The 26561-nt window shown below is 42.5% G+C and overlaps 3 protein-coding genes and 1 long non-coding RNA gene across 4 annotated transcripts in view; 2 read left to right on the top strand and 2 right to left on the bottom strand.

The window, feature by feature from the left end:
- Positions 1-24053, bottom strand: part of LOC133645308 (anoctamin-1-like) — a 195375-nt gene extending 171322 nt beyond the window's left edge. Inside the window, exons 1-4 of the mRNA XM_062040192.1 lie at positions 24001-24053; positions 23789-23856; positions 15727-15857; positions 1411-1758 (exon numbers count right to left, since the gene is read on the bottom strand). Of these exons, the coding sequence (XP_061896176.1) occupies positions 1411-1758; positions 15727-15857; positions 23789-23856; positions 24001-24041 (588 nt within the window). The 5' untranslated portion in view covers positions 24042-24053. The remainder of the gene's footprint in view (positions 1-1410; positions 1759-15726; positions 15858-23788; positions 23857-24000) is intronic.
- On the top strand, positions 6122-8046 carry LOC133645310 (uncharacterized). The gene is made up of 8 exons (XM_062040193.1): positions 6122-6233; positions 6327-6464; positions 6551-6790; positions 6959-7161; positions 7260-7417; positions 7543-7648; positions 7741-7828; positions 7918-8046. The coding sequence occupies exons 2-5, from the start codon at positions 6368-6370 to the stop codon at positions 7386-7388; spliced, it is 669 nt and encodes a 222-aa protein (XP_061896177.1). The 5' UTR covers positions 6122-6233; positions 6327-6367; the 3' UTR covers positions 7389-7417; positions 7543-7648; positions 7741-7828; positions 7918-8046.
- LOC133645303 (uncharacterized membrane protein YrrS-like) lies at positions 7817-8640 on the top strand. Its single transcript, XM_062040187.1, has 5 exons — positions 7817-7828; positions 7909-8016; positions 8123-8194; positions 8284-8355; positions 8445-8640. The coding sequence occupies exons 1-5, from the start codon at positions 7817-7819 to the stop codon at positions 8604-8606; spliced, it is 426 nt and encodes a 141-aa protein (XP_061896171.1). The 3' UTR covers positions 8607-8640.
- Positions 24054-26416: 2363 nt separating the features above from the next.
- The window catches only part of LOC133645307 (uncharacterized), a 26814-nt gene continuing 26669 nt past the window's right edge, over positions 26417-26561 (bottom strand). The window contains exon 3 of the long non-coding RNA XR_009824971.1: positions 26417-26477. This is a non-coding gene — a long non-coding RNA (uncharacterized LOC133645307). The remainder of the gene's footprint in view (positions 26478-26561) is intronic.

The raw sequence follows: 26561 nt of genomic DNA, 5'->3' as shown, positions 1-26561 counted from the left end.
ATATAGTTAACAGCTTCCCCCGTGCACATATACAGTAGATACTAGACATACTGGTTGGCTTTTTGAAAATTATAAGACCAATCATAACCGCCCATGTAATGTCAAATAATGCAATTGAATTGACTGAATTTCATAACAAATTCCCATTTTTTTCATTTGTGTTTTATGTTTAACAATGTGTGTTTTACATGCTACTTGTCTTATCTGTGAATTTTTAGCCTTGTTTTCAGTGTTTACTAATTATTGTAAATGTCTTAAAGCACAGCTCAAAATTGGCAACCATAAATCATGAAGCATTTAATACAATGTCGATAAACCTTTATATTCTATTCTAACCTATTTCTAGATTATGGCAGGCTTTATCTAATATGTTAAATAATTGTAAACTTTAAGTGCAATAGGAAAAGCATGTGTATTTTAATTTAAATTATAATATTGTTCTTTGGGTGCAATAAGAAACATATGTTTCATCATAAGTTTTATCTTAAATGTCCAGTTAAAATGAAGTCCATAATGACGTTTTTGTGTTGTCCTTTAATTTCAAAAGTATCAAAAAGTATTGAAATACTTAACGATATACATTTTGGTACCAAAATATTGCTGTCGGTACAATGCTAGGTGGGACGTACACTACCGTTCAAAAGTTTGGGGTCACATTGAAATGTCCTTATTTTTGAAGGAAAAGCACTGTACTTTTCAATGAAGATAACTTTAAACTAGTCTTAACTTTAAAGAAATACACTCTATACATTGCTAATGTGGTGAATGACTATTCTAGCTGCAAATGTCTGGTTTTTGGTGCAATATCTACATAGGTGTATAGAGGCCCATTTCCAGCAACTATCATTCCAGTGTTCTAATGGTACAATGTGTTTGCTCATTGGCTCAGAAGGCTAATTGATGATTAGAAAACCCTTGTGCAATCATGTTCACACATCTGAAAAAAGTTTAGCTCATTACAGAAGTTACAAAACTGACCTTCCTTTGAGCAGATTGAGTTTCTGGAGCATCACATTTGTGGGGTCAATTAAACGCTCAAAATGGCCAGAAAAAGAAAACTTTCATCTGAAACTCGACAGTCTATTCTTGTTCTTAAAAATGAAGGCTATTCCACAAAATTGTTTGGGTGACCCCAAACTTTTGAACGGTAGTGTATGTGCAAACGTAACTATGTCGTCGCTTACGTGCCCAAACGTAAACTATGCAGTGACGTAGCAAGTGGTGTCCCAATTCTTAGGTAAGATTACAAAGCACTAACCCTTGTTGCTTCATTTCGAGTGTGTAGTGGTAGTGGGTGAGGGCTAGTGGTAATGAGTGATGGGGGGGTATTGGGATTGGGCCTAAACCTGTGACTAGAAGCATAACTAATGTGCAGACCAGAGGCACCTTTTTCAACTCTCTTTATCTTACCTTCTCGTCTTTTTCCAACTCCAGCCCATTCTCTTGGAGGTTATCTTCAAACTCTTCCCGCCGGAACCGCTGGTCATCTTGATGATAATCGGTCTGTTGTTTTTGGGCAGCAATCTCTGGGTCTTCTTTTGGCTGCAGAGGTGCACGGCTGCTTCTCGAGCTGAGACTGCGGTGGAGACGGCGAATGAAGTTGCCGTCTGCAAACTTGGGAGCCTTTTGCCGAGTACTGTTGGGTTTCTGAATGTGATAGGCAAGCACATAGTCCACTCGCCGCTTGCCATCAGCAAAATATGGGCCTAACGCAAGACACGGGGGTGCTCTATCTCCAGCTTCAAGATTTTTCATTTCCTATAGGAAAGAAAAAGAAGAAGAAAAATACATTAATAAAAGAAAAGTGTGGGTTTTTAAATGCAATTTAACAAATCCACACATTACTTATTATTTTTTGTGAAATTAACATAATACTTTTAGGAAAGCCAGCACTAACTCGCGATGCCTCTGTAGGATTGATGTACAGTAAGCCTTCTTCATTTGACGACTCTAATATGTACACATCCATCCATCCATTATCAATACAGTTGTGTTTGTCCTCATTATCAGCTGACCTCTGGTGATAAGAGGGGTACACCCAGGACTGGTCACCATTCAATCACAAGACGCATATGAACAAACAAGCATTCTTACTCACAATCACACATTTCAAAAGGCCTCCTCCCCATCGGAAATGTCCTGATCACCTCCCCGAGCAGGCGTCGAGGAGGCCTCCTGACATATGCCGAGTCATCTGGCTCCATATGTATGGAGCAGCGTCAGTATTATTTAGAGTTCCTACTGAAGGACATTGCTTTTCAACCTATCTCTGAGGCACAAGGGGTCAAACTTAAAAGGGAACTGTACTTTTTTTTTTTTTTGCTTATCTTTCACAATCATTATGAAAGACATAACGATGGATGTTTTGTTTTTTTTGCATTCTAAATATTAAATAAAATAAATCAAGTTTGCTTACAATGGGAGCCTCGCAATTCCGTCTATAAAGCCCTTAAAAAAACATCCAAACACCTCCATTAAGGTTTTATATACATGACATAAGTATATATGTAATATAATAATGAGCACATTTACAATAATATGTAAAATATATGTATTTTAATCATTTTAAGCATACGCGGCACATTAATTTAAAAAACAAATCACAACGTTTGCTTTCATTTTCCTTCATCACTGTTTATTACTCACTGCAGACTTCATGAGAGCCAACAAACATAATAAAACATCACTTATTGTGCAATGTCTGCTGTCATTAGGATGCCGACTGCTAGGATGTTCATATATTCCCATTTAGGTAAAGAATGACTCATAATCCACATGAAGAAACAGGGTGGAGGGGCGGGGGGAACAAGCAGTCTTTTCACGTCGTCCTCGTCAGTTTCGGATTCTAAATGGCTGTCAAAGTGTACCAAATTGTCGGAATACCTACTCAGACGTCTCATGTTCAGATGAGATGCATCATTTATGATCTAAAGCGAGGAAGCAGCAGACCACTCGATGATGTAAACATAGCAACACATGGTACATCTTTTTGATTGTGAACCTCATTTGGATTATCCTCCTGCATCTCCCCCCTGGTAGGCCCAGTTGCTCCGTGTATGTTTCATCACTTTTTGCGTAGCTTTTAAATGGCGTGCTATTTTCCCAGCCACCATTGCTTTTTGTTGGACCTTTGTCCCTCTACTTTTGTTAATAAATACTTTGGAACTGCTTAGTGGTTTCCGCATCTGCATACTAGGGTTCACATCACACAAAAGTGTAACAAGTACTTTGATTTTAGTACTCCCCACTTTTCATATGATTTGTTTTTTAACAGAAAAATGTTCATCAAAATGTTGCCTCTGTTTTAGTAGCGTCTCACATTGCGGCTAACAAACCATGATCCACCATGGGATAAAATACAGTTGTGGTAACAGCACTTTGATAAAGAAGGTGAGATACACTATTGAATTCAAGATATAACTCATAGCAAAATACGAAAGTAACTTTCCACCCTGCTCGCCCCTCTCTGCATTTCGCCATATTCGCCGAAATGAGTCTAAAATAAGGTAAAGTGTTGTTAAATCAAAAATATTAATGTATATTTCATTTATCATTCAAATGTATTTCACTTTGTCTTGTAAATGTAAAACTATAATTATTCTCTGTAAAATGTGTTTTTTGTTCATATTTTGGATGTCTAGAACAGATTAATTCAAATGATATTATTTATTATGGGAAAATGTATTCAGTCGTCATCTGACCTTTAGGAATTGACAAACGACAACTGTATATGTTTTTCTATCCTCTCAGGTCCAGCATTTTAATAAGTTAACCATTGTTTCTGCTTTACATATGATAAAAACTCTCTGAAATCCTCACACTTAATAATAACACTCTGCTTTCTATTTACACATGTTAAAAGGGAACTGCGCTTTTTTTGGAATTTTGCCTTTCGTTCACAATCATTATGAAAGACATGACAACGGACAACTTACAGCAGAAGCAATGGGAGGATGTCTATTCCGCCCATAAAACCCAATAAAGAACCATCCAAAAAGTGCCAACAATACTCCATTTAAATTTTGTGACTTGAATATTGACCAAGTATTAGTGATGTTGTTATTATAAGCGCTAGCGGACACAAACTATAACGGTGCCGTGATCACGAGCTTGACATGTTTGACTGATAAGCTGCTTCCACGCGTCCTTGCTCGGCAAATTTTTGTGGAGATCATAAATCATGCCTATCACCTGGATAGTAGAAGAATGAGAAGGTATTCCGAGAAGTTGGTACACTTTGATAGCCAATTTAGTCCCGGAATTGGCGAAAACGACACGAAAATACACTTGGTTTCACTCCCCTTTTTTTGCAAGGATTGTGAGTCATTTTTCATCTAAATGGGAATATATGAACATCCTAGCAGTCGGCATCATAATGACAGCAGACATTGCACAGTAAGTGATGTTGTATGTATGTGGTCTCTCATGAAGTCTGCAGTGAGTAGTAATCAGTGATGCAGTTGAAAAAAAAAAGCGAACGCTGTGATGCATTTTTGAAATTAATGCGCTGCGTATGCTTAAAATGAACAAAATACGTAAATATTAAATGTTATTATAAATGTGCCCGTTACTACATTACATATATACTTACATAGTGTATAAAAAACCCTAATGGGGGTGTTTGGATGTTTTTTAAGGGCTTTATGAGCACCCAGGTAACACCTAACGTTAACGTAACGTTACTGTATGGTTCTCTTTTGGTTATGCAAGATGAGAACGTTCTAAGAACATTCTTAGAACATATCAAAAACTATCTGACACACACTACCAAATATAATTTGCCTGCAATGGAAACAGCGACTGTTAGGCTTTTAGAAGTGTTTTTTTCGCAAATTTACTTTTTATACAGTATGTTGTAACGTTTCCCTAACGTTCTGCGAACGTGTTGTGTTTTGTGAACAATCTGACGTCGGCTGAGTCAAGGCTGCACGCACAGTAGGTGGCAGTAATGCACACCACAAGGTTGCTTGCCAACCGCCATAAAATATCAAAAGAAGAAGAAGAAGAAGGCTGCACGCATGCGCGTTGAAGCTGTTCCGTGAGACAAAGAAGGACGAAGGCTAAGCAGCAAATTCCAGGATCCCGATATTCAGGCAATTGGGTGCGCCATCCATTTATCACATGTAAGTAGATAGAAAGAGTGAAATACGAAGCATGTTTTTGTATAACAATTTCCAACCTACATGATTAATTTCAGACCATTTTACGGTTTTAGCGTTGTGTCAAATGCGCGCCATGCTCAACGGCCGGCGCTAACTAGCATACATTTCTCGTGCAGGTTGGCTGTTATAAAGTTTCCAAACTGACCAAAGACCATCGAATGACTTCTGAAGAAGAGTGGATCTATCTGTAGCCTAGTTAAACAATAATTTGCCCCGTCAGTGTCATGGTTTGAGGTCCATATGGCACGAATGCTGCCTGAACGTTCCGTGAACGTTATAGTTCCGTGTGGGCGATAATAGGGCAACCCATTTTCCTTGGGGTTTTTTATAGAATAAACACAATGAAGAAGTTTCAACAGAGGGCTTATAAGCGTAGATGGGCTGCCACAACTAGGCATTTGAAGAAACAATGCCGACAGTCAACTTTAGAATTAGAGAGTGATGATAGCGAGCAAGAGAATGACACGACAATCTTATCAACTCCAGAAACAGTGACAACACTTCAGTACATGGATGCTGCGGAGACTACTTCCTGAACTGCCGCGGGTGCTGACAATGCCACCTACAGTGGCCCTGATAGTGATGAGAATGATGAAAATGATGCTGATTGGAGACTAATCTACCATCATGTCACCCTGTCATCTGATTCAGAAAATGAGAGTGATAGTGACTGCTTTGAAGATCATTTGAGTTTGTGGGCAACCGAATATCATGTCAAACATAATGCATTGGACAGCCTTTTGAAGCTACTCAAGAAAGTTTTCCAGATGGCTCCTTTTGTGGTCGTTGAGTTCCTTGGTGAACGTTCAGTCGTTGTTGTCCCAACCATATGGACAGAAGATGATGGAAAGGTTATTACTTTTTCTGAAAAGTACTGTGCATAAGCATAATATTGTAGCTTATTATTCATTATTATGTCATTCATCATGACTGGATTATTTTATCTTCAGAATAGCTTCTGCTATTGGCCAAGGCCAAATCCTACCCACTCCAGAATCCGGAAGGCTGAGATTCCTGACAAAGAAGTCTGGGATAGGCTGCCAATTCGGGTTTTCAGGAAAACATTGACTGGTAAGGGAATATTGTCAAAGTCATATCATGTATATTTTAAACAACATAAGTTAGATTAATCTTGAGTCATCAGCATACTTTGAAATTTTGCAGAAGACTTTGACAAGGCCCTTCAATACGAAAAACAAGCTGAAATGTTTTCGAGCCCAGAAGAAGAAGTGTCAACCAAACGGAGCTACATCACCCCTGAACGTTATAGAAACGATGAGGAAGATGTGTTTGATGCTGGCGGTATAGTCACTTTTCAAAGACTGTTTACTTACAATACTCAAACACTACTTAGTGGTGCATAAATTGTATTGTCTTCGTTGGTTTAGACGAAGAGGAAATTCGGCCAAAAAAGAAGTGCAGAAAAGAGAAACCACAGATCCTCGTCCAGGCACCCCCACTGCCAGAGCTCCCACCATTTAACTTTCCAATCTCCAGCGAGTACCAGACTACTTCAGCCAGTACCAGCCAATACCAGACCACTCCAAGGCATCCAGGCCGACCTCACAGCCCAGCGAGAAGCAGCACTTCCAGGCTCAGTCCAGACAGGAATAATGCATCCAGCTCAAGCCAGTACCAGACCACTCCAGCCAGTACCAGACCGCTCCAAGAAGCAGCAGGAATGCCCTTGACAGTGAACTTTAGTTGGCTATTTAACTGTTGATAGGTGGTGTTAAACAGGCTGTTACAACGGGCAGTAATACGAATTACCTCTTTGACTTTTGTTGTCTTTGCAGTTTTCCAGTTGAACATGAAAGTTCAAAATATACTTGAGAACCAGGGAGAAATTATGCGCATGCTGAGAAGGCTGGCAGCACAGTCTGTGGGGCCAGAGGCTGTGGATGTTCAAGATCTCATTGAGAAGCCTTTCGAGACTCTTGAGCAGCTGAAGGCCTTCTGTGAACGGCTCGACACTGATCTTCTGCTCAGAAAGCAGCTGGTAATTAGTTTTAATTCCCCACTGCAAAATTATCTTGCTCAGTTATCAAAAAACATGTTCTAATAAAGTATAATATTGTTGTTTATTTATTTGTATAGGTGAAAGCTTACTGCTCTTGGTGGGCAGAATTTGGCAGACACGGTGAGGACAATGCTGAGGAAAATTGCCACAAACAAAGTCCTGGAGCAGCTTGGCCTCCGTGGAAAGACAGGAAAAGTGGCGTTTGAGGACTTGCCCCTTTACAGAATAATAAATAGTAAGTGTTAATAATAGGTTTGCATCTTTGAACATATGTTGCATGTATGCTCACAAGGTCGATCTAGCTGTTATTATTACAGTATTTATTCTAAAGGGAATTCTAAATTGTGCTGGTGATTCCAGAGGCATGCAGGGGTGTTTACAAGCAGACGACCACAGCTGAAGTGGATTGTGAGCTTGGAGAGGTCCTGAACTGGCCACTTTTCGAAAGGGAGGTTCAAAATTTGAGGTACGGAGAAGATAAGATATCCCAATTTTTAATTCCATTTTATTGAAGTTCCACTGCATGTCTTTTGAATTTGCAATTATAACTACTTGCAGGAGAAGAGGAGGAATTAAGAGGGAGGGCAAAAAAGGAAAAAGAAACAAGCAAAAGAACAGAGATAGTGACAGTGAGATGAGTGACCAGGTAAATGATAAAGTAATTATGCCAATTTTTTAATTCAATTCATGAAGATCCCAGTTCTGTGTTGAATTTGCAATTATAAGTACTTGCAGGAAGCGACGGCGAAGAACAAGGATAAAGCCAAGAAAACGGACAGTGACATCTCACTGTCCGTTTACCTGGTCACTCATCTCACTATCACTCGAGTGACAGTGAGATGAGTGACCAGGTAAATGATAAAGTAATTATGCCAATTTTTTAATTCAATTCATGAAGATCCCAGTTCTGTGTTGAATTTGCAATTATAAATACTTGCAGGAAGCGACGGCGAAGACCAGGGATAAAGCCAAGAAAACGGACAGTGAGAGTGACAGTGAGATGAGTGACAAGGTAAATGATAAAGTAATTGTGCCAATTTTTTAATTCAATTCATGAAGATCCCAGTTCTGTTTTGAATTTGCAATTATAAATACTTGCAGGAAGCGACAGCGAAGAACAAGGATAAAGCCAAGAAAACGGACAGTGAGAGTGACAGTGAGATGAGTGACCAGGTAAATGATGAAGTAATTATGCCAATTTTTTAATTCAATTCATGAAGATCCCAGTTCTGTGTTGAATTTGCAATTATAAATACTTGCAGGAAGCGACGGCTAAGAACAAGGATAAAGCCAAGAAAACGGACAGTGAGAGTGACAGTGAGATGAATGCCCAGGTATATGATAAAGTAATTGTCACGGCCCAGGCGCACACTAGTGCGCAATCATCTGGGAGCCGCGCTGAGCGCACCTCCAAGCTTGAGTGACGCGCGCGTCACTCAAGCTGCTGCAGGCAGCTGCGTTCCATCTTCAATCAATGAGAGGGACGACTACTTGAACAACCGCCACCAGAGATCCTTTGCCAGAACGTAGCAATCTGTACATCGTACCGTAAGATCGTCTCCAGCTTCCTAGTTGCCTTTTTGATCCTGATCTCTGTGTTTTTTTTTCCTGCGCTAATTGTCGTGTCCTCCCTCACCCCGCAGCTCCCTGTGTGCGTCCCCGAGTCACGCTGTGTGTTGTGCGCTCCTGGATCTTCCCTGTCTTCCTCGTGCTTCCTGGTTCTCGACTCCTCGCTTGCCCCCGGACTATGACGACTCTCTCCTGCCTCCCGACCACGCTTCCGCCCCTGGACAAACCCTGCCTGCCTTGCCCTTGTCTGACAGCACCGCTCCTCTCAACACGCACCTCCAACACTTGCGGTAAAACCCTCCAGTTAAATTCTACACATAGTCTGACACCCATTTCCTGTTTGGTTACATACACATCTGATATATACATATATTGATATATATAATATAATATATAATATGTAATATAATATCATAATATATTATACAATATAATATATTATGTAAATTATATATATATAATAATATATATATATATATTTATATAGAAATATAGAATTTCCCTTTTGAATAAATACGCCCCAGGCTAAACGCTCTCCCAGCCTCAGTGCCGTCTCCTTCTACCCGGTACCATCACAGTACGTTCTGGCCATGTCGGAACCAGACGGCACAGGAAGAGCTCGCTCCACTTCCTCTCCCCGACCCCCCACGAACCCTGATCTTCCCACCGTGTACACTATTGTCCGGCAGCAACAGTCTCGCTTCGATCACTTGGAGACCCAGCTTAATGCTGCCTTTACCAACCTGCTGTCAAGGCTGGACACCATTGAGCCAAGAACCCCCCCTACACCTGCGCTGGATACGGGTGCCTCCGCGGCTGCCTCAGCGGCGGCCACAACATGGAACACCTCCCTCCCCAGGGAACCCAAGATTGCCACACCCAAGACATTTGAGGGAGATTTTGAACTCTGCCGGGGATTTTTGGTCCAGTGCGAGCTCATATTTCAGCACCAGCCCTCTCGCTACTCGTCTGATGGGGCCAAGATTGCCTTCCTGTTTTCCCTCCTGTCAGGCAGAGCGCTGCGATGGGCCACAGCGGCAATCAACCAGAGCAACGGACTGACTACTGACTACTCAGCCTTCCGTGCCGAGTTCCGTGCCGAGTTCCGGGCTGTTTTTGACCACCCAGTGGACGGGGGGGGGGGGGACGGGGGGGGGGGGGGGTGCCGCCTCCCACCTCCACTCCATTCAGCAGGGATCCCGCTCCGTTGCTGAATACACCCTGGAGTTTCGCACCCTCGCAGCTGATAGCGGGTGGGGGGACAAGGCACTCCAGAGCGCGTACCGACGCGGGCTCAGTGACTCAGTGAAGGACGGACTTCTTCGGGACCGACCAACGTCCTACCGGGCCTTAATTGACCTCGCTCTCCAAAGACTAATCGAGCGAGCTGCAGAGCGAGCGCACAGCAGGTCAAGCCCAAGTGCTCGCACCAGAACGCCCGCTGTCATGTGGCCACCACTATCGGCCAATGGGGCCACCGGCACGGATGATCCCATGCAGCTAGGCAGATCCCGCCTGGCAGCCGAAGAACGGGAGAGGCGCTTCCGGCAACACCTCTGTCTCTACTGCGGGGTGGCAGGTCATGTGATTAGGAACTGCCCGATACGGCCATGCAGGACTACATTTCGGACTCTCTCGCCTCCGGCATCATTACTCCCTCTAAGTCCCCGGTGGCAGCAGGATTCTTCTTTGTGGGCAAGAAGGACGGATCTCTACGCCCCTGTATTGACTACCGCCAACTAAATAACATCACGATCAAGAACAGATACCCCCTCCCCCTCCTGAGTTCTTCCTTCGAGCCACTCGCACCCGCCACAGTTTTCAGTAAATTGGATCTCCGCAACGCGTACCACCTGGTACGCATCAGGAAGGGGGACGAATGGAAGACAGCCTTCAATACGCACCTGGGCCACTTCGAGTACAGGGTAATGCCCTTCGGCCTGACAAACGCCCCGGCGGTTTTCCAGGCCCTGGTCAACAACGTACTGCGGGACATGTTGGACCAGTTTGTGGTGGTGTACCTTGATGACATTCTTATATTTTCTAAAACCCTACAGGAACACCAACAGCATGTCCGACTGGTCCTGCAGCGTCTACTGGAGAACCGCCTGTTCGTCAAGGCCGAGAAATGTGAGTTCCACAATTCTTCAGTTAAGTTTCTTGGTCACATTATACAAAAGGGACACATGAAGGCGGACCCCAAGAAGGTCGAGGTAATAATGGAGTGGCCACAGCCCTCCACACGGACTGAGTTGAGACGCTTTCTGGGCTTCGCAGGATTCTACCGCCGCTTCATAAAGGACTACAGTAAGGTGGCCGCTCCTCTCCATAACCTCACTTCCACCCTCATCCTATTTCAATGGACCAAGGAAGCTAGTGTCTCCTTCCAGGGGCTGAAGAGGAGCTTCACCTCCGCACCTGTGCTCGTCCACCCCAATCCTGATTGTCCATTTATCGTCGAGGTGGACGCATCAGATTCGGGTATCGGGGCAGTACTCTCCCAGCGTGCCCGAGAGAATAATGTCTTGCATCCATGTGCATTTTTTTCCAGAAGACTCACACCATCGGAGTGCAACTACGACACAGGAAATCGGGAACTGCTGGCAGTACACGACGCCCTAACTGAGTGGAGACACTGGCTGGAGGGGGCAAAACATCCGTTCCTGGTACTCACCGATCATCGCAACCTCATCCATATTCGCTCTGCCAAGAGACTTAATGACCGTCAGGCACGATGGACACAATTTTTTAGTAGATTTGACTACACGCTCTCATTCAGACCAGGCTCCCGCAATACAAAGGCTGATGCCCTCTCCAGACAGTTCTCGGTGGAGACCATCAGCACACACTCAGCGGAACCCATTCTTCCCCCTGCCCGGGTGGTGGGGATGGTCACCTGGGAGATCGAGGCACGGGTAAAAGCGGCACTCCTCGTGAACCCGGGACCGGGTGGTGGACCCCCCAACAGACTGTTTGTTCCACCTGACCTTCGATCCAAGGTACTGGACTGGGGTCACTCCAGTATCTTCGCTTGCCACCCGGGGGTCCACCGCTCGCTATCATTTATCCGGCGCTCATTCTGGTGGCCATCTATGGAGACCAACACCAGAGGGTTCATCGCCGCTTGTTCCACGTGTGCCCGCAACAAGGCTTCCCACAGCCCTCCGGCGGGACTCTTACACCCCCTACCTATTCCTGGTCGACCCTGGTCTCACATTGCTCTGGATTTTGTGACCGGATTCCCCACCTCCCAAGGTAATACCACTATCCTAACCATAATTGATAGATTCTCCAAGGCTGCACATTTTGTCCCCCTCCCCAAGCTTCCCTCTGCAGCTGAGACTGCCGATTTACTCATCCGACATGTGGTCAGACTCCACGGCATTCCCCAGGACATCCTTTCTGACCGTGGCCCCCAGTTCACCTCCCGTGTGTGGCAGTCATTCTGCAAGGGAATTGGGGCAACGGTCAGCCTCACCTCTGGATATCACCCACAGAGTAACGGACAAGCAAAGAGAGCCAACCAGGGGTTAGAGACAATGCTCCACTGCGTCGCCGCCCGCCAACCCTCTCACTGGAGCAAATACATACCCTGGGTGGAGTATGCCTTTAACTCCATGACCAGTTCCGCCACAGGTATGTCCCCTTTCGAGTGCTCTCTAGGCTACCAACCACCCATGTTTTTACAGCAAGAGGTCGAGGCAGCGGTACCTTCCACCCGGGCCCACCTTAAACGCTGCCAGACCATTTGGAGGACTGCTCGGGCTGCCTTAGTGAAGACATCGGACAGGATGCGCCGCAATGCCGACTGGCACCGCATCCTGGCACCCTCCTATCAGCCCGGGCAGCAGGTGATGTTACGGGCCAAGGACCTCCACCTCGAGGTACAGTCCTCTAAATTGGCACCCCGCTACGTGGGACCTTTCCCCATCAACGCCATTGTCAACCCTGCTGTTGTTCATCTCTCTCTCCCATCTTCCATGAAGATCCACCCAAGTTTTCATGTGTCCCATTTAAGCCTGTGTCTATCAGCCCTCTCTCACCCCCCACCCCTTCCCCCCCTCCTCCCAGGGTCCTCAATAGCGGTGATCGGGTTTGGACAGTTAAGGAGATCCTCAGGGTTCGTCGGCAGGGTAGAGGGTTGGTCTACCTGGTCGACTGGGAAGGCTATGGACCGGAGGACCGATCCTGGGTGCCGGCCTCCTACCTCGCGGACCCCTCTCTTCTAGAAGATTTTTACCATGCCAATCCGGATGCACCCCGTAGCTCGTCTGGAGTCTCTCATAAGGTGGGGGGTACTGTCACGGCCCAGGCGCACACTAGTGCGCAATCATCTGGGAGCCGCGCTGAGCGCGCCTCCAAGCGCGCTGGCTCGCGCGTCACTCAAGCTGCTGCAGGCAGCTGCGTTCCATCTTCAATCAACACACTGATGAGAGGGACGACTACTTAAACAACCGCCACCAGAGATCCTTTGCCAGAACGTAGCAATCTGTACATCATACCGTAAGCTCGTCTCCAGCTTCCTAGTTGCCTTTTTGATCCTGATCTCTGTGTTTTTTTTGCTGCGCTAATTGTCGTGTCCTCCCTCACCCCGCAGCTCCCTGTGTGCGTCCCCGACTCACGCTGTGTGTTGTGCGCTCCTGGATCTTCCCTGTCTTCCTCGTGCTTCCTGGTTCTCGACTCCTCGCTTGCCCCCGGACTACGACGACTCTCTCCTGCCTCCCGACCACGCTTCCGCCCCTGGATAAACCCTGCCTGCCTTGCCCTTGTCTGACAGCACCGCTCCTCTCAACACGCACCTCCAACACTTACGGTAAAACCCTCCAGTTAAATTCTACACATAGTCTGACACCCATTTCCTGTTTGGTTACATACACATCTGATATATACATATATTGATATATATAATATATAATATGTAATATAATATCATAATATATTATACAATATAATATATTATACAATATAATATATTATGTAAATTATATATATATAATAATATATATATATTTATATAGAAATATAGAATTTCCCTTTTGAATAAATACGCCCCAGGCTAAACGCTCTCCCAGCCTCAGTGCCGTCTCCTTCTACCCGGTACCACCACAGTAATTATGCCAATTTTTTAACAGCCCTTTGAGACACTTGTGATTTAGGGCTATATAAATAAACATTGACATTGATTGAATTCAATTCATGAAGATCCCAGTTCTGTGTTGAATTTGCAATTATAAATACTTGCAAGAAGCGACGGCGAAGAACAAGGATACAGCCAAGAAAACGGACAGTGAGAGTGACAGTGAGATGAGTGACCAGGTAAATGAGAAGTAATTATGCCAATTCTTCATTTTAATTCATTAAGATCCCAGTTCTTTGTTGAATTTGCGATTATAACTACTTGCAGGAAGCGCGAAGAAGAAAACAGGGAAAGGGAAAAGAACCAAGCAAACGGACTAGTGAGACCAGTGAGCATTGAGCAGGTAAACGAGGAGTAAATTATGCCATGTTTTAATTGAATTCAATTAATCTACATTCCAGTGCTGTCTTTGTTGTATTTGTGAATATCTATAATTATTTACTTCCAGGAAGAGAACCAACAAGAAGGGGCAGGAGTACACTGACGCGCACGACCAAGACCACTGCATTCCATTTCTATTGTATTATAATTATCACTAATAAAGAATTAGAGTTGAAATTTCTGTTTGAGTGTTATTCCTGACAATATAGCACAAAAACAGAAGTAAATAGCATGTTCCTAAACAGTTCCCTAAACGTTCTAGCCAAACGTTCTTGGCTAACGTTCTGCTAACCAAGCAAGAACTCCACAACCTCACGTTCTTTGAACGTTACAAACTAACGTTCCCAGAACAATGCCACTACGTTCTCCTAACGTTCACATAACGTTCACTTGTTACCTGGGCAGAATAGAGGTGCTCCCATAGGCTCCATTGTAAGTGGACTTTTGATCACATTTATTTAATATTTACAATGTATTAAAAATACATCCGTCGTCATGTCTTTCATAATGCTTGTGAACGGTAGGCAAAATTCCAAAACAAATGCAGTTCGCCTTTAAGTATTAGATGTTATGTTTTTCAACTTTACGGATCATCACGGCTTTATCTGGACCTCTCTGTCCTAAAAGACCACTTAATTGTTTTTCTACGCTGTGAGGACGTTTCTCATTCTCTTACTTGTGTGTGTGTGTGTGTATGTATGTGTGTGTGTGTGCATGTTTTTGCATGGGTATACAAGGATGAGAGTGACAGTGTTTAATGGGTTATATTCTTCTCTAATTCTGTTTCCTGCAATCTTGATGATCAATGTGGCGTGATTCTGGCCGACAACAACTTTTTATTTGGTTGGCTTCACAGTCCAGGCAAAATCGTGCTATGTTGGCACGTTGGTAAGCCCTCGAAAGTTCGAATGCGGCCGATATGCACAGTCGCCTTACGTTACGCTGTTGTCCCAAAATACTCCTCTCCCACACAAACACAGCCACAGCCAGGTAAACAATGGAATTTTGGTTTAGAATTTTTATTTCAAAGTAACATTAGGATCCATTTATACTAATCTTAATGGATGTTTCCAGGTGTCTCTGATTGAAGTGATCAGGATAGATTTGATAGCTTTCCGAAAGTTTCTATGTTACTACGTGTAGTGAACACAGCATCTCAACTAATGTTTCACATTCCCGGGGCACTGTACTTATTGCAGGCTCATAAGCGCATAATGAGAAAAAGTGCTTAAGTCAATGGGAGAATACCAGCAGAGCCAGATTTGACAGGAACACCGACATTTTAGGATTGATCCACCCTAAAAGCACGTAGTGACAGACTTACAATACGTCGACGGGAAGAATCCCGCATGGACAGAATCTACGCAACTGTGCACCTCTTCCCTCTTACACGCATGGAAGAAGAGGGCCCCAAGTCATTAGACAAACACTACCTAGTCAAGAAAGAAATGTCTTACTATTGAACTGTCATTCAGGGTCTTGGGGTTATTTGAATCCGGGGTCTTCTCCTCGCCAGGAACTGGCCAATAGTTGTCGCTCCTCCTCATGATGTTGAGTTCATCCAGCTTGACGTTAAGTGTGGGAGCGTCTGAGAATAGAACAGTGAGATGAATTTAGAGGAAAATAATCACAGAATTTGTTCAGACAAGTCACCAACTAAAGTGTCTTAAAATACAAGTACCGTATTTTCCGCACCATAAGCCGCACCTAAAAACCACAATTTTTCTCAAAAGCAGACAGTGCGGCTAATAACCCGGTGCGCCTTATATATGGATTAATATTAATATTTATTTTCATAAATTTTAGGTCTCGCAACTACGGTAAACAGCCGCCATCTTTTTTCCCCATAAAAGAGGAAGCGCTTCTTCTTCTATGGTAAGCAACCGCTCCCATAGAAGAAGAAGCGCTTCTTCTTCTACTGTAAGCAACCACCAAGGTGAGCACCCGCCCCCGTAGAAGAAGAAGCGCACGGATATTACGTTTCATTTCATATGTGTGTTTCTGTAAAGACCACAAAATGTCTCCTACTAAGAGACACGCATACAAGGTTCCACTGACTTTTGATATTCATGTGAACCGCACTGTGGATACAACGGGAGCACGTACGGTGAATATTCGCACCACAGGGAATGAGAAGTCGTCCTACTGTGGTTCTAGCTTGCCATGCTAACGGCCAGAAACTTCCACCCACGGTAATATTCAAAAGGAAGACCTTGCCAAAAAAGAACTTTCCAGCCGGCGTCATCATGAAAGCTAACTCGAAGGGATGGATGGATGAAGAAAAGATGAGCGAAGAGACCAGGTGACTTTTTTCACGCAGCTCTGTCCCTGTTGATCTATGACTGCATGCGCGTCCACATCATCGATGGTGTCAAAAAACAAGTGAAGCACACCGAAGAAGAAGAATTCGAGTGATTTGTGGATGAGTAATAACTTCAGAAAGTAAGCTTTAAATGTTTATTTTGTGTGTTGTGTGACATTAACGTTCGAGCAACATTGAGTTATTGATGTTGCTATTGCTCTGCACTATTTTGAGTGTTACTATTTTTGTGATTGCACATTTGCACATTACATTTTGGGAGTGAACAGAGTTGTTAGAACGCTGGTTTGTAATATATTATTAAAGTTTGACTGACCTATCTGACTGTTTTTTTGACATTCCCTTTAGCGTAGCGTAGGTGCGGCTAATAACACGGGGCGGCTAATAGGTAAACAAAGTTTTGAAATATGCCATTCATTGAAGGTGCGGCTTACAACACGGGGCGGCTTATGGTGCGGAAAATACGGTAAGAAAGTATTTATGCCAACAGACTACAAAACTTGTTTGAGAATGACAGTAAGAACCCCATACATAGGTACACGACATATTCATTCATCAATTCACTGTCTTTACTTCTCAGGGCATTCAATCGATCGCAACTGAACTATATGGTTTGTCTTAGAAGACGTTTCGCCTCTCATCTGAGTAGACTTCATCAGTTCATGATCATAGACTTAGATTGGTCAGATCTAGTCTTAGACTTAGATTGGTAAAATCTAGTCTAGCGGCTGGTGCCGAAACCCCAAATATTTATACTCCAAAACCAGGAGGGTGTGCCTGTGCAAGAATGGCTTTGCCCTATCATAGTGAGAAAAACAACTGTTTTGATGCAAACAAGCAATCCTAACTGTCAAAGCCAACGCCACGTTGAAGTGTAATTTCCCCTTGTTAGCATTGCGGTATTGTGTGGCAGAACAATGGCTGTGGATCAACTACTTCCAGTCCAAAATAGTCTGAATCACCCACGTTAGCATTCCCTTCAGTTGTAAACAAATGGCACAAGAAACATTCTGGTCACATTCTGTAACCAGAATGTTTTTAACTGATGTTAGAAACATTCTGTCATTTAAATTGCTGAGTCTTTTAGGAATGGTTGAAAGGACAGTGTAGGAGACAGGTGGTGTCAAAGGCTTCCCTCACTCCTCTTTCGTACCATCTGTCCTCCCTGTCCAGAATCTGTCATTTTTTATTCTCAGAGGAATGCTGTTTCTCCCTGAGGTGCAGGTAGACAGCTCAGTCTTGGCCTGAAGAGTTTGCCATGCGTCGGCTTAGTTGTTGTTTTATTTCCCCAATATATGAATCAGTGTATTCATAATTACACTGGATAGCATACAGCAGATTGTTAATGTGGGTGTGGTGTATCCGGTCGTTAGGATACACTAGTCTCTGTCTCAAAGTGTTGCCTGGTTTGAAGTGTACTGGGATTTTGCGTTGGTTAAAAATTATTCCAAGCTTCTCAGATAGACCTGATACATATGGAATGACAATATTTTTGCATCTGTCACCTTTTTCCTCCTCATCCACTCTGTTTTTGTTATTTCTGGTACTGGATGCACTTTTCACAAACGCCCAGCTGGGGTAACCACAGGTTTTGAGGGCTTCCCTCAAATGCTTACACTCTTTCTCTTTGGCCTGTGGGCTGGTAGGAACATTATCAGATCTGTGTTGTAAGGTTCTGATAATGCCCAGTTTGTGTTCCAGTGGGTGGTGTGAGTCAATAAGTAAATAAGTAGGTATTGGTTGATTTGTATGTGTGGGTTTTCGATAAACCCCGACATAGAAGCCCCTGTTTTCTCTAACGTGGACATCATAGTCCAAAAAGACAACTTGTTGTGTCTGACATCCTCACGTGTGAACTTGATGTTTAGTCCACTGAGTTAATGTGCTCGGTGAAGGCTTACACTTTTTGGTTTCTGATTTTCACCCATGCGTCATCCACATATTTGTTTCAATGACTTGGTCCTGTTCCCTTAAAAGAGCTCAGAGCTCTCTTTTCCATGTCTCCATGTAAAGGTTTGCTACTATTGGGGATACAGGTGATCCCATGGCACAACCCTAACCCGCAAAAGCTAACAAACATAACTAGCTAACGCTGCTCTGTCTGGCTCCCTTGCTAACGTCACATGTCACTTGGCAACAGGCACCACTCTGCTTTCATGAAACATCTTTAAACTGCATATGCCATGTTCATCCATCCATTTTCTACCGCTTGTCCCTTTTGGGGTTGCGGGGGGTGCTGATCTCAGCTGCATTCGGGCGGTAGGCGGGTACACCCTGGACAAGTCGCCACCTCATTGCAGGGCCAACACAGATAGACAGACAACATTCACACTCATATTCACACACTAGGGCCACTAGGGGAGAAGGTGTAAATCTCGCGCCAGGCCGTACCCATATCCGCAGCAGGTCTCCAAGGTGAACAGCCTCTGGCATGTTAGAATAAGAAGCCAATCAACCTATCCCCAGGTGCATGTTTTTGGAGGTGGGAGGAAGCCGGAGTACCCGGAGGGAACCCACGTAGTCACGGGGAGAACATGCAACCTCCACACAGAAAGACCCGGAGCCCGGGGATCGAACCCAGGACCTTCGCATTGTGAGGCACATGCACTAACCCCCGTCCACCATGCTGTCCTCATATCCCATGTATTCTTTTTTTTTTTATTAACTCAATTATTACCTACTTAGTAATTAAATTACACATATTAAAGAATAATTATGTTAGTAATCCAATTATTGCTTTGCAAAGTAACGAGTAACTGTAAAACTATAATCACATTTAAAAAAAAAAAATTTTTTCCAAACACTGCTCATCACACACTGCTTCTTTAAATTGTAGTATTTGGTATTGCTGATCTGAGATTGCCAGTTATGAAAGTATTTAAGAGTGCAAGTTAATACTGTGTTGGTATTCAAACTTGCTACAATATGAAATATAAAAAATATTCAATCTTTCATAAATAAACTCCAATAATGTGGATAAAGTCATCATAAATATAAACATTCAACAATAAATATTCAAATTATAATAAAAAAGCTAATTATGGAATTGGAAGGGAATGGGAATCCCATTCCCAATTGAGCATCATTTTAGTAGATGTATTGTCAATACTTAAAAACATAGAAAATAGATTTTGTTAAGCCAGTGTCATGTTTTTATAATAATAATATTATATATTTCAATAATTATCATTGTTAGTGTGATACCTTGTTCCAATATTATGATGTCTTCTCTTTTTATTGTATCCTTAAGGGCCTACTGAAATGAATTTGTTTTATTTAAACGGGGATAGCAGATCCATTCTATGTGTCATACTTGATCATTTCGCGATATTGCCATATTTTTGCTGAAAGGATTTAGTAGAGAACATCGACGATAAAGTTCGCAACTTTTGGTCGCTGATAAAAAAAGCCTTGCCTGTACCGACGTCACAGGTTGAAAGGCTCCTCACATTTCCCCATTGTTTACACCAGCAGCGAGAGCGATTCGGACCGAGAAAGCGACGATTACCCCATTAATTTGAGCCAGGATGAAAGATTCGTGGATGAGGAACTTGAGAGTGAAGGATTAGAGTGCAGTGCAGGACGCATCTTTTTTCGCTCTGACCGTAACTTAGGTACAAGCTGGCTCATTGGTTTCCACTCTCTCTCCTTTTTCTTGTGGATCACGGATTTGTATTTTAAACCACCTCGGATACTATATCCTCTTGAAAATGAGAGTCGAGAACGCGAAATGGACATTCACAGTGACTTTTATCTCCACGACAATACATCAGCGAAACACTTTAGCTACGGAGCTAACGTGATAGCATAGGGCTTAACTGCATATAGAAACAAAAGAAATAAGCCCCTGACTGGAAGGATAGACAGAAAATCAACAATACTATACCGTGTATTCACGGTTAATGCTTTCCAGCCTGGCGAAGCTTAACAAGGCTGTTGCTAACGAAGCCATTGAAGCTAACTTAGCAACGGGACCTCACAGAGCTATGCTAAAAACATTAGCTATCCACCTACGCCAGCCAGCCCTCATCTGCTCAACCTGCGTTCCAGCGATCGACGGTGCGACGAAGGACTTCACCCGATCATCCGTGCGGTCGGCGGCTAGCGTCGGATAGCGCCGGATAGCGCGTCTGCTATCCAAGTCAAAGTCCTCCTGGTTGTGTTGCTGGAGCCAGCCGCTAATACACCGATCCCACCTACAACTTTCTTCTATGCCGTCTCCATTGTTCATTAAACAAATTGCAAAAGATTCACCAACACAGATGTCCAGAAAACTGTGGAATTTTGAGATGAGAACAGAGCTTTTTGTATTGGATTCAATGGAGTCCGAATACTTCTGTTTCAACGATTGACGTCACGTGCATACATCATCATACATAGATGTTTTCAACCGGAAGTTTAGCGGGAAATTTAAAATTGCACTTTATAAGTTAACCCGGCCGTATTGGCATGTGTTGCAGTTAAGATTTTATCATTGATATATAAACTATCAGACTGCGTGGTCGGTAGTAGTGGGTTTCAGAAGGCCTTTAATCATGCATCATATTGTATTGCATTTATTTTATGAATAGAAAATTGTCTAAGGGCCAACAAATATGGTATGATAGTCCACAAGTACAAACACTCAGCAACGTCCACACTGTTAACACTTTTTTCCCGGTACACACACTTCTGCTTATATGAGTGTTATGCAGTTGTTTTACTAATTTGTGTTATACTTATTTGAATGAATATATACTGTGTTTAACTTGCATGTCAGCACAGCTTCCCATCTGCTCAGCAGCTCTTGAAAAAAACATCAGTGTAAGGTTGATATCTGCTCGTGTAACCTGTTTTGAAAATGTTTTATTATAACTTGCATACCAAACAAAATATTGCAAGAATCGGTTTGAATTGAGTATTGTGTTGGATCGAGAATCAATTCTGAATTAAATCGTCACCACAACAATCAAAATGGAATTGAATCGTGAGTCATTGTAAGATTCACATCCTTAGTAACACATCTTGTCATCTGTGAAGTCAGCCCTTCAAAGTAAAAATAAAAAACGTCATTCAAATAACAAAGTTGCACCAATAGTAGCCAGTCAGGTCTGTATACCCCACCCCCTATGCAGGATAAAAAACAAAAGCAAACCCAAAAAGAAAAATTATGGCAAAAAAAAAAAACAGAAACCCCTCAAAACACATGCATGAGACACATTTTGCAAGTTCACCCAGGTTAGCAGGGACACCAGAACTGGGGGATTGTAAAGTAAAAAGCTTAAAAGTTTAAAGCCTTAAAACAAAGTAAGTTACAGTATCATAAAGCAATCAATTTTCACGACCAAAATCCATCCATCAATCCATTTTCTACCGCTTCTCCCTTTTGGAGTGGCGGGGGGTAGGGTTGGGTATCGAGTATCGAGTATCGATTGGAACCGGGACTAACTTTCCGATTCTCCCGGAATCGTTCAAAAGTTTAAATTTCGATTCCTATTTTCGATACCAGTCCGCCGACCGGAAAAAATATGTCAGCCGAAGAAGCCGCTGAACACCAACGAAGAAGCGCCCACCGCCGGAAGTGTTAGCATAGCCGAGCGAGTCAGTCAAGCTCAAGCATGGATAGCGGGCGTCGGCGGTCGAAAGTGTGGCTTTACTTTACAAAAAAAAATGAAATAACCGCGAAATAACAGAGCTCCATGTCCTTCAAGAAACGAGTGGAGAGAGAGCTGCAGATGTACCAGGACGTTCCACCGATACTTATGTCTGACGACCCTGCTGCATGGTGGTGGTCCGGTGGAACCAACAAAAGACTTATCCTTTGCTGTCATATCTCGCTTTCTCCTATTTATGCGTTCAAGCTTCTTCCACACCCAGCGAACGTGTATTTTCCACAGCAAGAGACACTATCTGTCCAGAACGCTCACGCATCCTGCCTGAGAAGGCGGATATGGTCATTTTCCTAAACAAGAACTGTCTCTGATTTTATACTGTACCTGCTGCTAATCTGGACTGGGTTTTGCAAGTTGTTTCTTATTGCACCAGGTTAGCCCATCAGTGGGAGCACGGTAACATTTTTAAGTACCTGCAGCATCATACACTTGTGTGTGTAAATGTGTTTTCATGAGGTTTCCTGCAGCATCATACACTTGTGTGTAAATGTGTTTTCATGAGGTTTTCAAAAATAAAGCTCTCTTGAGGAAAGTGTACCCCTGGGAAAATGTATTCATAATTTATAATATTTATATTCAAGTTCATAGATTTGATATTTATATTCTAGTTGAAAACAGCCCTGTGAGGAATTTATAGTAAAGTTCATAAAAAGTTAATAGAATTAAAATTGATGGAGAATGTCAGACTATTTAATTCAGAAAGACTGTAGGTTAGCTAGCTCATTTAAAATATCCTAAACTTTTTTTTGACCCTGCCTCTTAAAAGAATCGGAATCGAGAATAATCAGGAATCGGAATCGAAACAAAGAATCGGAATCGGAATCGTTCGAATTCATACGATACCCAACCCTAGCGGAGGGTGCAGCTGCATTCCGGCGGTAGGTACACACTGGAAGAGTCGCCACAGATAGACAACATTCACACTCTCATTCACACACTAGGGCCAATTTAGTGTTGCCAATCACCTCTTTGGAGGTGGGAGGAAGCCGGAGAACCTGGAGGGTACCCACACAGTCAAATTCCACACAGAAAGACCCCAGGCTCAGTGATCGAATCCAGGACCTTCTTATTGTGTGGCACTCGCACTAACCCCGTTTTCACCGTGCTGCCATGACCAAAATCATGAATTAACAGAATTTATTACATTCTACCAACTTTACATTGTGTTCAGTGAACTTGCAGAATTTCTTGCATATGTGTTTTTGGCATTGCAGCAGTTTCCCTTTGCATTTGTTTTTGATCCTGCAGCGTTTATAGGATGACATAATATTCCAGTTGCGTGTATTTTATAGTGTTGGTTTGCATTTGGTTTTGGTCACAATTATGTGTTCAAGGCGTTTGGACGTTAAGAATTGCTGCATGTTTGCTCCGGTCGACCGCGGTCATTTGGAGCTGGGGGTTATGTATATATATTTATATATATATATATTCGGGCGAGTCATTCGCACATTACTGAAGCCAAGTGTAAACATGCACATTCACAGTCACAATTCGCGAACATATCTGCTAACATACAGTGAATAAAATGCAACAGAAAAGCCTTCTTACCAGAGTCATCGATTGTGTTCCGGTGTTTGTATGTGTCCGCGGCTTCATCTTGACACTGCATCGCCAAACTAAACATCTCCGTGCAAAAAAACACATTTATTTTTCTGCGGCGCTGTTGCGTGGATACGCACGAATACATGCTGATTATTTTTTTCATGAATTCCTTTGCAAGGCTAAAGACAACATTTCAATCTAAAGTTCAGAAAACATACCTTAAAGAGTTTTTTTTTAAATCTCCGAATATACAACACATTCCGTGTTAAAATGACCGACTAGTGAGGAGCAATGGCGAGCATCTTAATGAATATTCTGCATCAATAAACTCACATAATTAAACAACATAGTACGAATGAAAGTTGTCAAATCATCCTTCCATCATCAGGCGGAGTGAATATGTGTTTTTCAATGTGTTTGCTTTGAAATAACAGACCCGCCTGTGGCGGTATTTTGACATAATTTTTAAACGACTCACTCAAATATAGCGAGCAAAAGCTGCCAACAGTCTCCCAATGTTGTCAACGAAAATATGAGTTATATGTACACTATAAATATAATGCTATTATTATCTGCGCGGACACGCAGACCGTGTTCTTTGCCGCCCATGTGCACGAGGAAGCAAACCGTAAGGGCAACTCAAAAGATCAATTTCATCGATGCCAATTCTAAATCAATCATGAATCAATAATTATACTCGCCTCATGTGGTCTGGTCAATGTCTTTTTTGGTTGTTTGTTTTCTCAGTTTATTTTCATAGATATCTGTAAGTGTTTTTTCTCTATTGTTACATCATTTATATAATTTATTATATATTGTTATATTTGCACACCGTCAGATTTTGAGTATTGTTATATTTGTATATTGTTTATGAGGGTCATGCCACCTAATTGCTGCCATTTGCGTCCCCTGGAAATAGAATGTCAAGTGTCGTATAAAATTAATTGTAAAATACTGTGTATGCTATACTAGGAGTGTACTGCACATTGATCTGATTGCATATTTAACAAATACAATTTAAAATATTAATTCAAACTACCTTTACCTTGAACACTGGAAAAGTAGTACATGTTGAGATTGTGTTCATATATGGTCGCATGCACGGAAACATGCAAGATCCAAACATCAGTGTCCTGACTGTGAGGATAACATGCTAACCCCTGTGTCCATTTTATGTAATACAAAATAAGTATGTTTATTATGTTGTTACATTGTTACATTATCTTAAAATATACTGTATTTTTATTACGGTAATTGGCTGGTGAAAATGCTAAGCAAAGTTTAAAGCTTCGAAACAGAAATAATCCAAAACCAACACGAAAAGGCTACATACTTTACAAAAGCCACAAAACACACCTAAAACCCCAAAACACATGCATGATGCAAATGCTGCAAGTTTAGTATAGAAATAGAAGTTGGCCAGGCATCAGACCTGAGAGATATCCTGCTTGCCAGGCTAACTTCCAACTTGATTTTCTAACTTCCATTATGTACCGAGATGTAGCATTTTTTTTTGTCATGCATGTGTGTTTCAGTTCAGTTCAGTTTATTGTTCTAGGATTTGCGAGTGTTTTTGGCATTTGCCGCATTTTCCTGTTGCATATTATAATGTTTGTGTTTTTTCAGTTTAAGATAATGTGTCGGCCAACTTAATAAATAAAATTATTTTACACAAACTTACAATGTCAATAGAATATTCCGATTACTTAATTTGATTATACAATGACTCAGATTGGTCTGTCAGGAGATCAATGGTTCAAATCTTTGTTGGAACATCTTTGTGTCGTGTTTGCATGTTCTTGTGTGTGTGACCAATCCAGGGTGTACCTTGCCTCTCACTCAAAGTCAGCGGGGATAAGCTCTAGCTTACCTGCAACCATAATGGAGACACGCACTATAGAAAATAAATGGATATTATACCAAATTCAGCAAAAATAGAGTGAACTTGTACAAAAAAATGTTTTTTGGATGAAAATATTTTTTTACTATCCTTTGTAAAGGTAAGAACTTTTGTGTTGATAAATTTTGCCATATTTGGCTGTAATTTATTTATAAGTATTGCTCCATAGTTATCAAATAAACATATGCTATTGTTATTTTGCCATCATTTTGATTGTAGGATTGGCTTTGATTCATCACAGAGCACTTTGTCTGTCATTTCATAAAATGTCGTCTAAACCGCGGTACCGGTCCGTGGATCGATTGGTACCGAGCCGCACAAGAAATTTAAAAAATATATATAATAAAAATAACATAAAAAACACAAGATACACGTACAATTAGTGCACCAACCCCAAAAAAACTCCCTCCCCTATTTACACTCGTTCATACGGAGCCCCTAAAGGGACATGGGAATTTTTTTTTTTTTAGACATGTATCTCGTGGCCACGAGAAAGTATCTCGTGGCCACGAGAAAGTATCTCGTGGCCACGAGAAAGCATTGGAGGCGTGCTGATGGTTTAGTGTGTGTTAAAATGGCAGTTTAGGAGTTAATATGGCTGTATTTCCAGATAGGACTTTCCCCGATGTGTGTTGTGGCAAAATGTGAATGCTTGATTAGTAGGTGTGAGACAAACACTTTATCTTCCTGGTTATTGTAACGCTACGTGTTTGACATTATTTAAGACTTTATCATGCCCGGGAAAGGACAGTTTTCCTCTTCTGTGGCTGTGGGGGGTGGGCGTGGCTTGCGGACCTGCAGTGAAGCGGAGTGTGTCAGTTAGTCCCATGTTGATGTGATCAAACTTCTTTCTTGCTTGGAAGACACACACACAATTGT

This window comes from Entelurus aequoreus, unplaced genomic scaffold (genome assembly GCF_033978785.1).
Source record: "Entelurus aequoreus isolate RoL-2023_Sb unplaced genomic scaffold, RoL_Eaeq_v1.1 HiC_scaffold_36, whole genome shotgun sequence".
Lineage (NCBI taxonomy): Eukaryota > Metazoa > Chordata > Actinopteri > Syngnathiformes > Syngnathidae > Entelurus > Entelurus aequoreus.
Note: the sequence above shows the minus strand (reverse complement) of the source record. Positions and strands in the feature narration are given on the sequence as shown.

Excerpts from the sequence above, each read along its gene's own strand:
- LOC133645310 (XM_062040193.1), top strand. The coding sequence starts at position 6,368 with ATGTTTTCGAGCCCAGAAGAAGAAGTGTCAACCAAACGGAGCTACATC. Across the intron at positions 6,465-6,550 it reads AGATGTGTTTGATGCTGGCG|ACGAAGAGGAAATTCGGCCA; the intron begins GTATAGTCACTT and ends TCGTTGGTTTAG. Across the intron at positions 7,162-7,259 it reads TTCTGCTCAGAAAGCAGCTG|GTGAAAGCTTACTGCTCTTG; the intron begins GTAATTAGTTTT and ends TTATTTGTATAG.
- LOC133645303 (XM_062040187.1), top strand. Across the intron at positions 8,195-8,283 it reads ACAGTGAGATGAGTGACAAG|GAAGCGACAGCGAAGAACAA; the intron begins GTAAATGATAAA and ends AAATACTTGCAG. Across the intron at positions 8,356-8,444 it reads ACAGTGAGATGAGTGACCAG|GAAGCGACGGCTAAGAACAA; the intron begins GTAAATGATGAA and ends AAATACTTGCAG.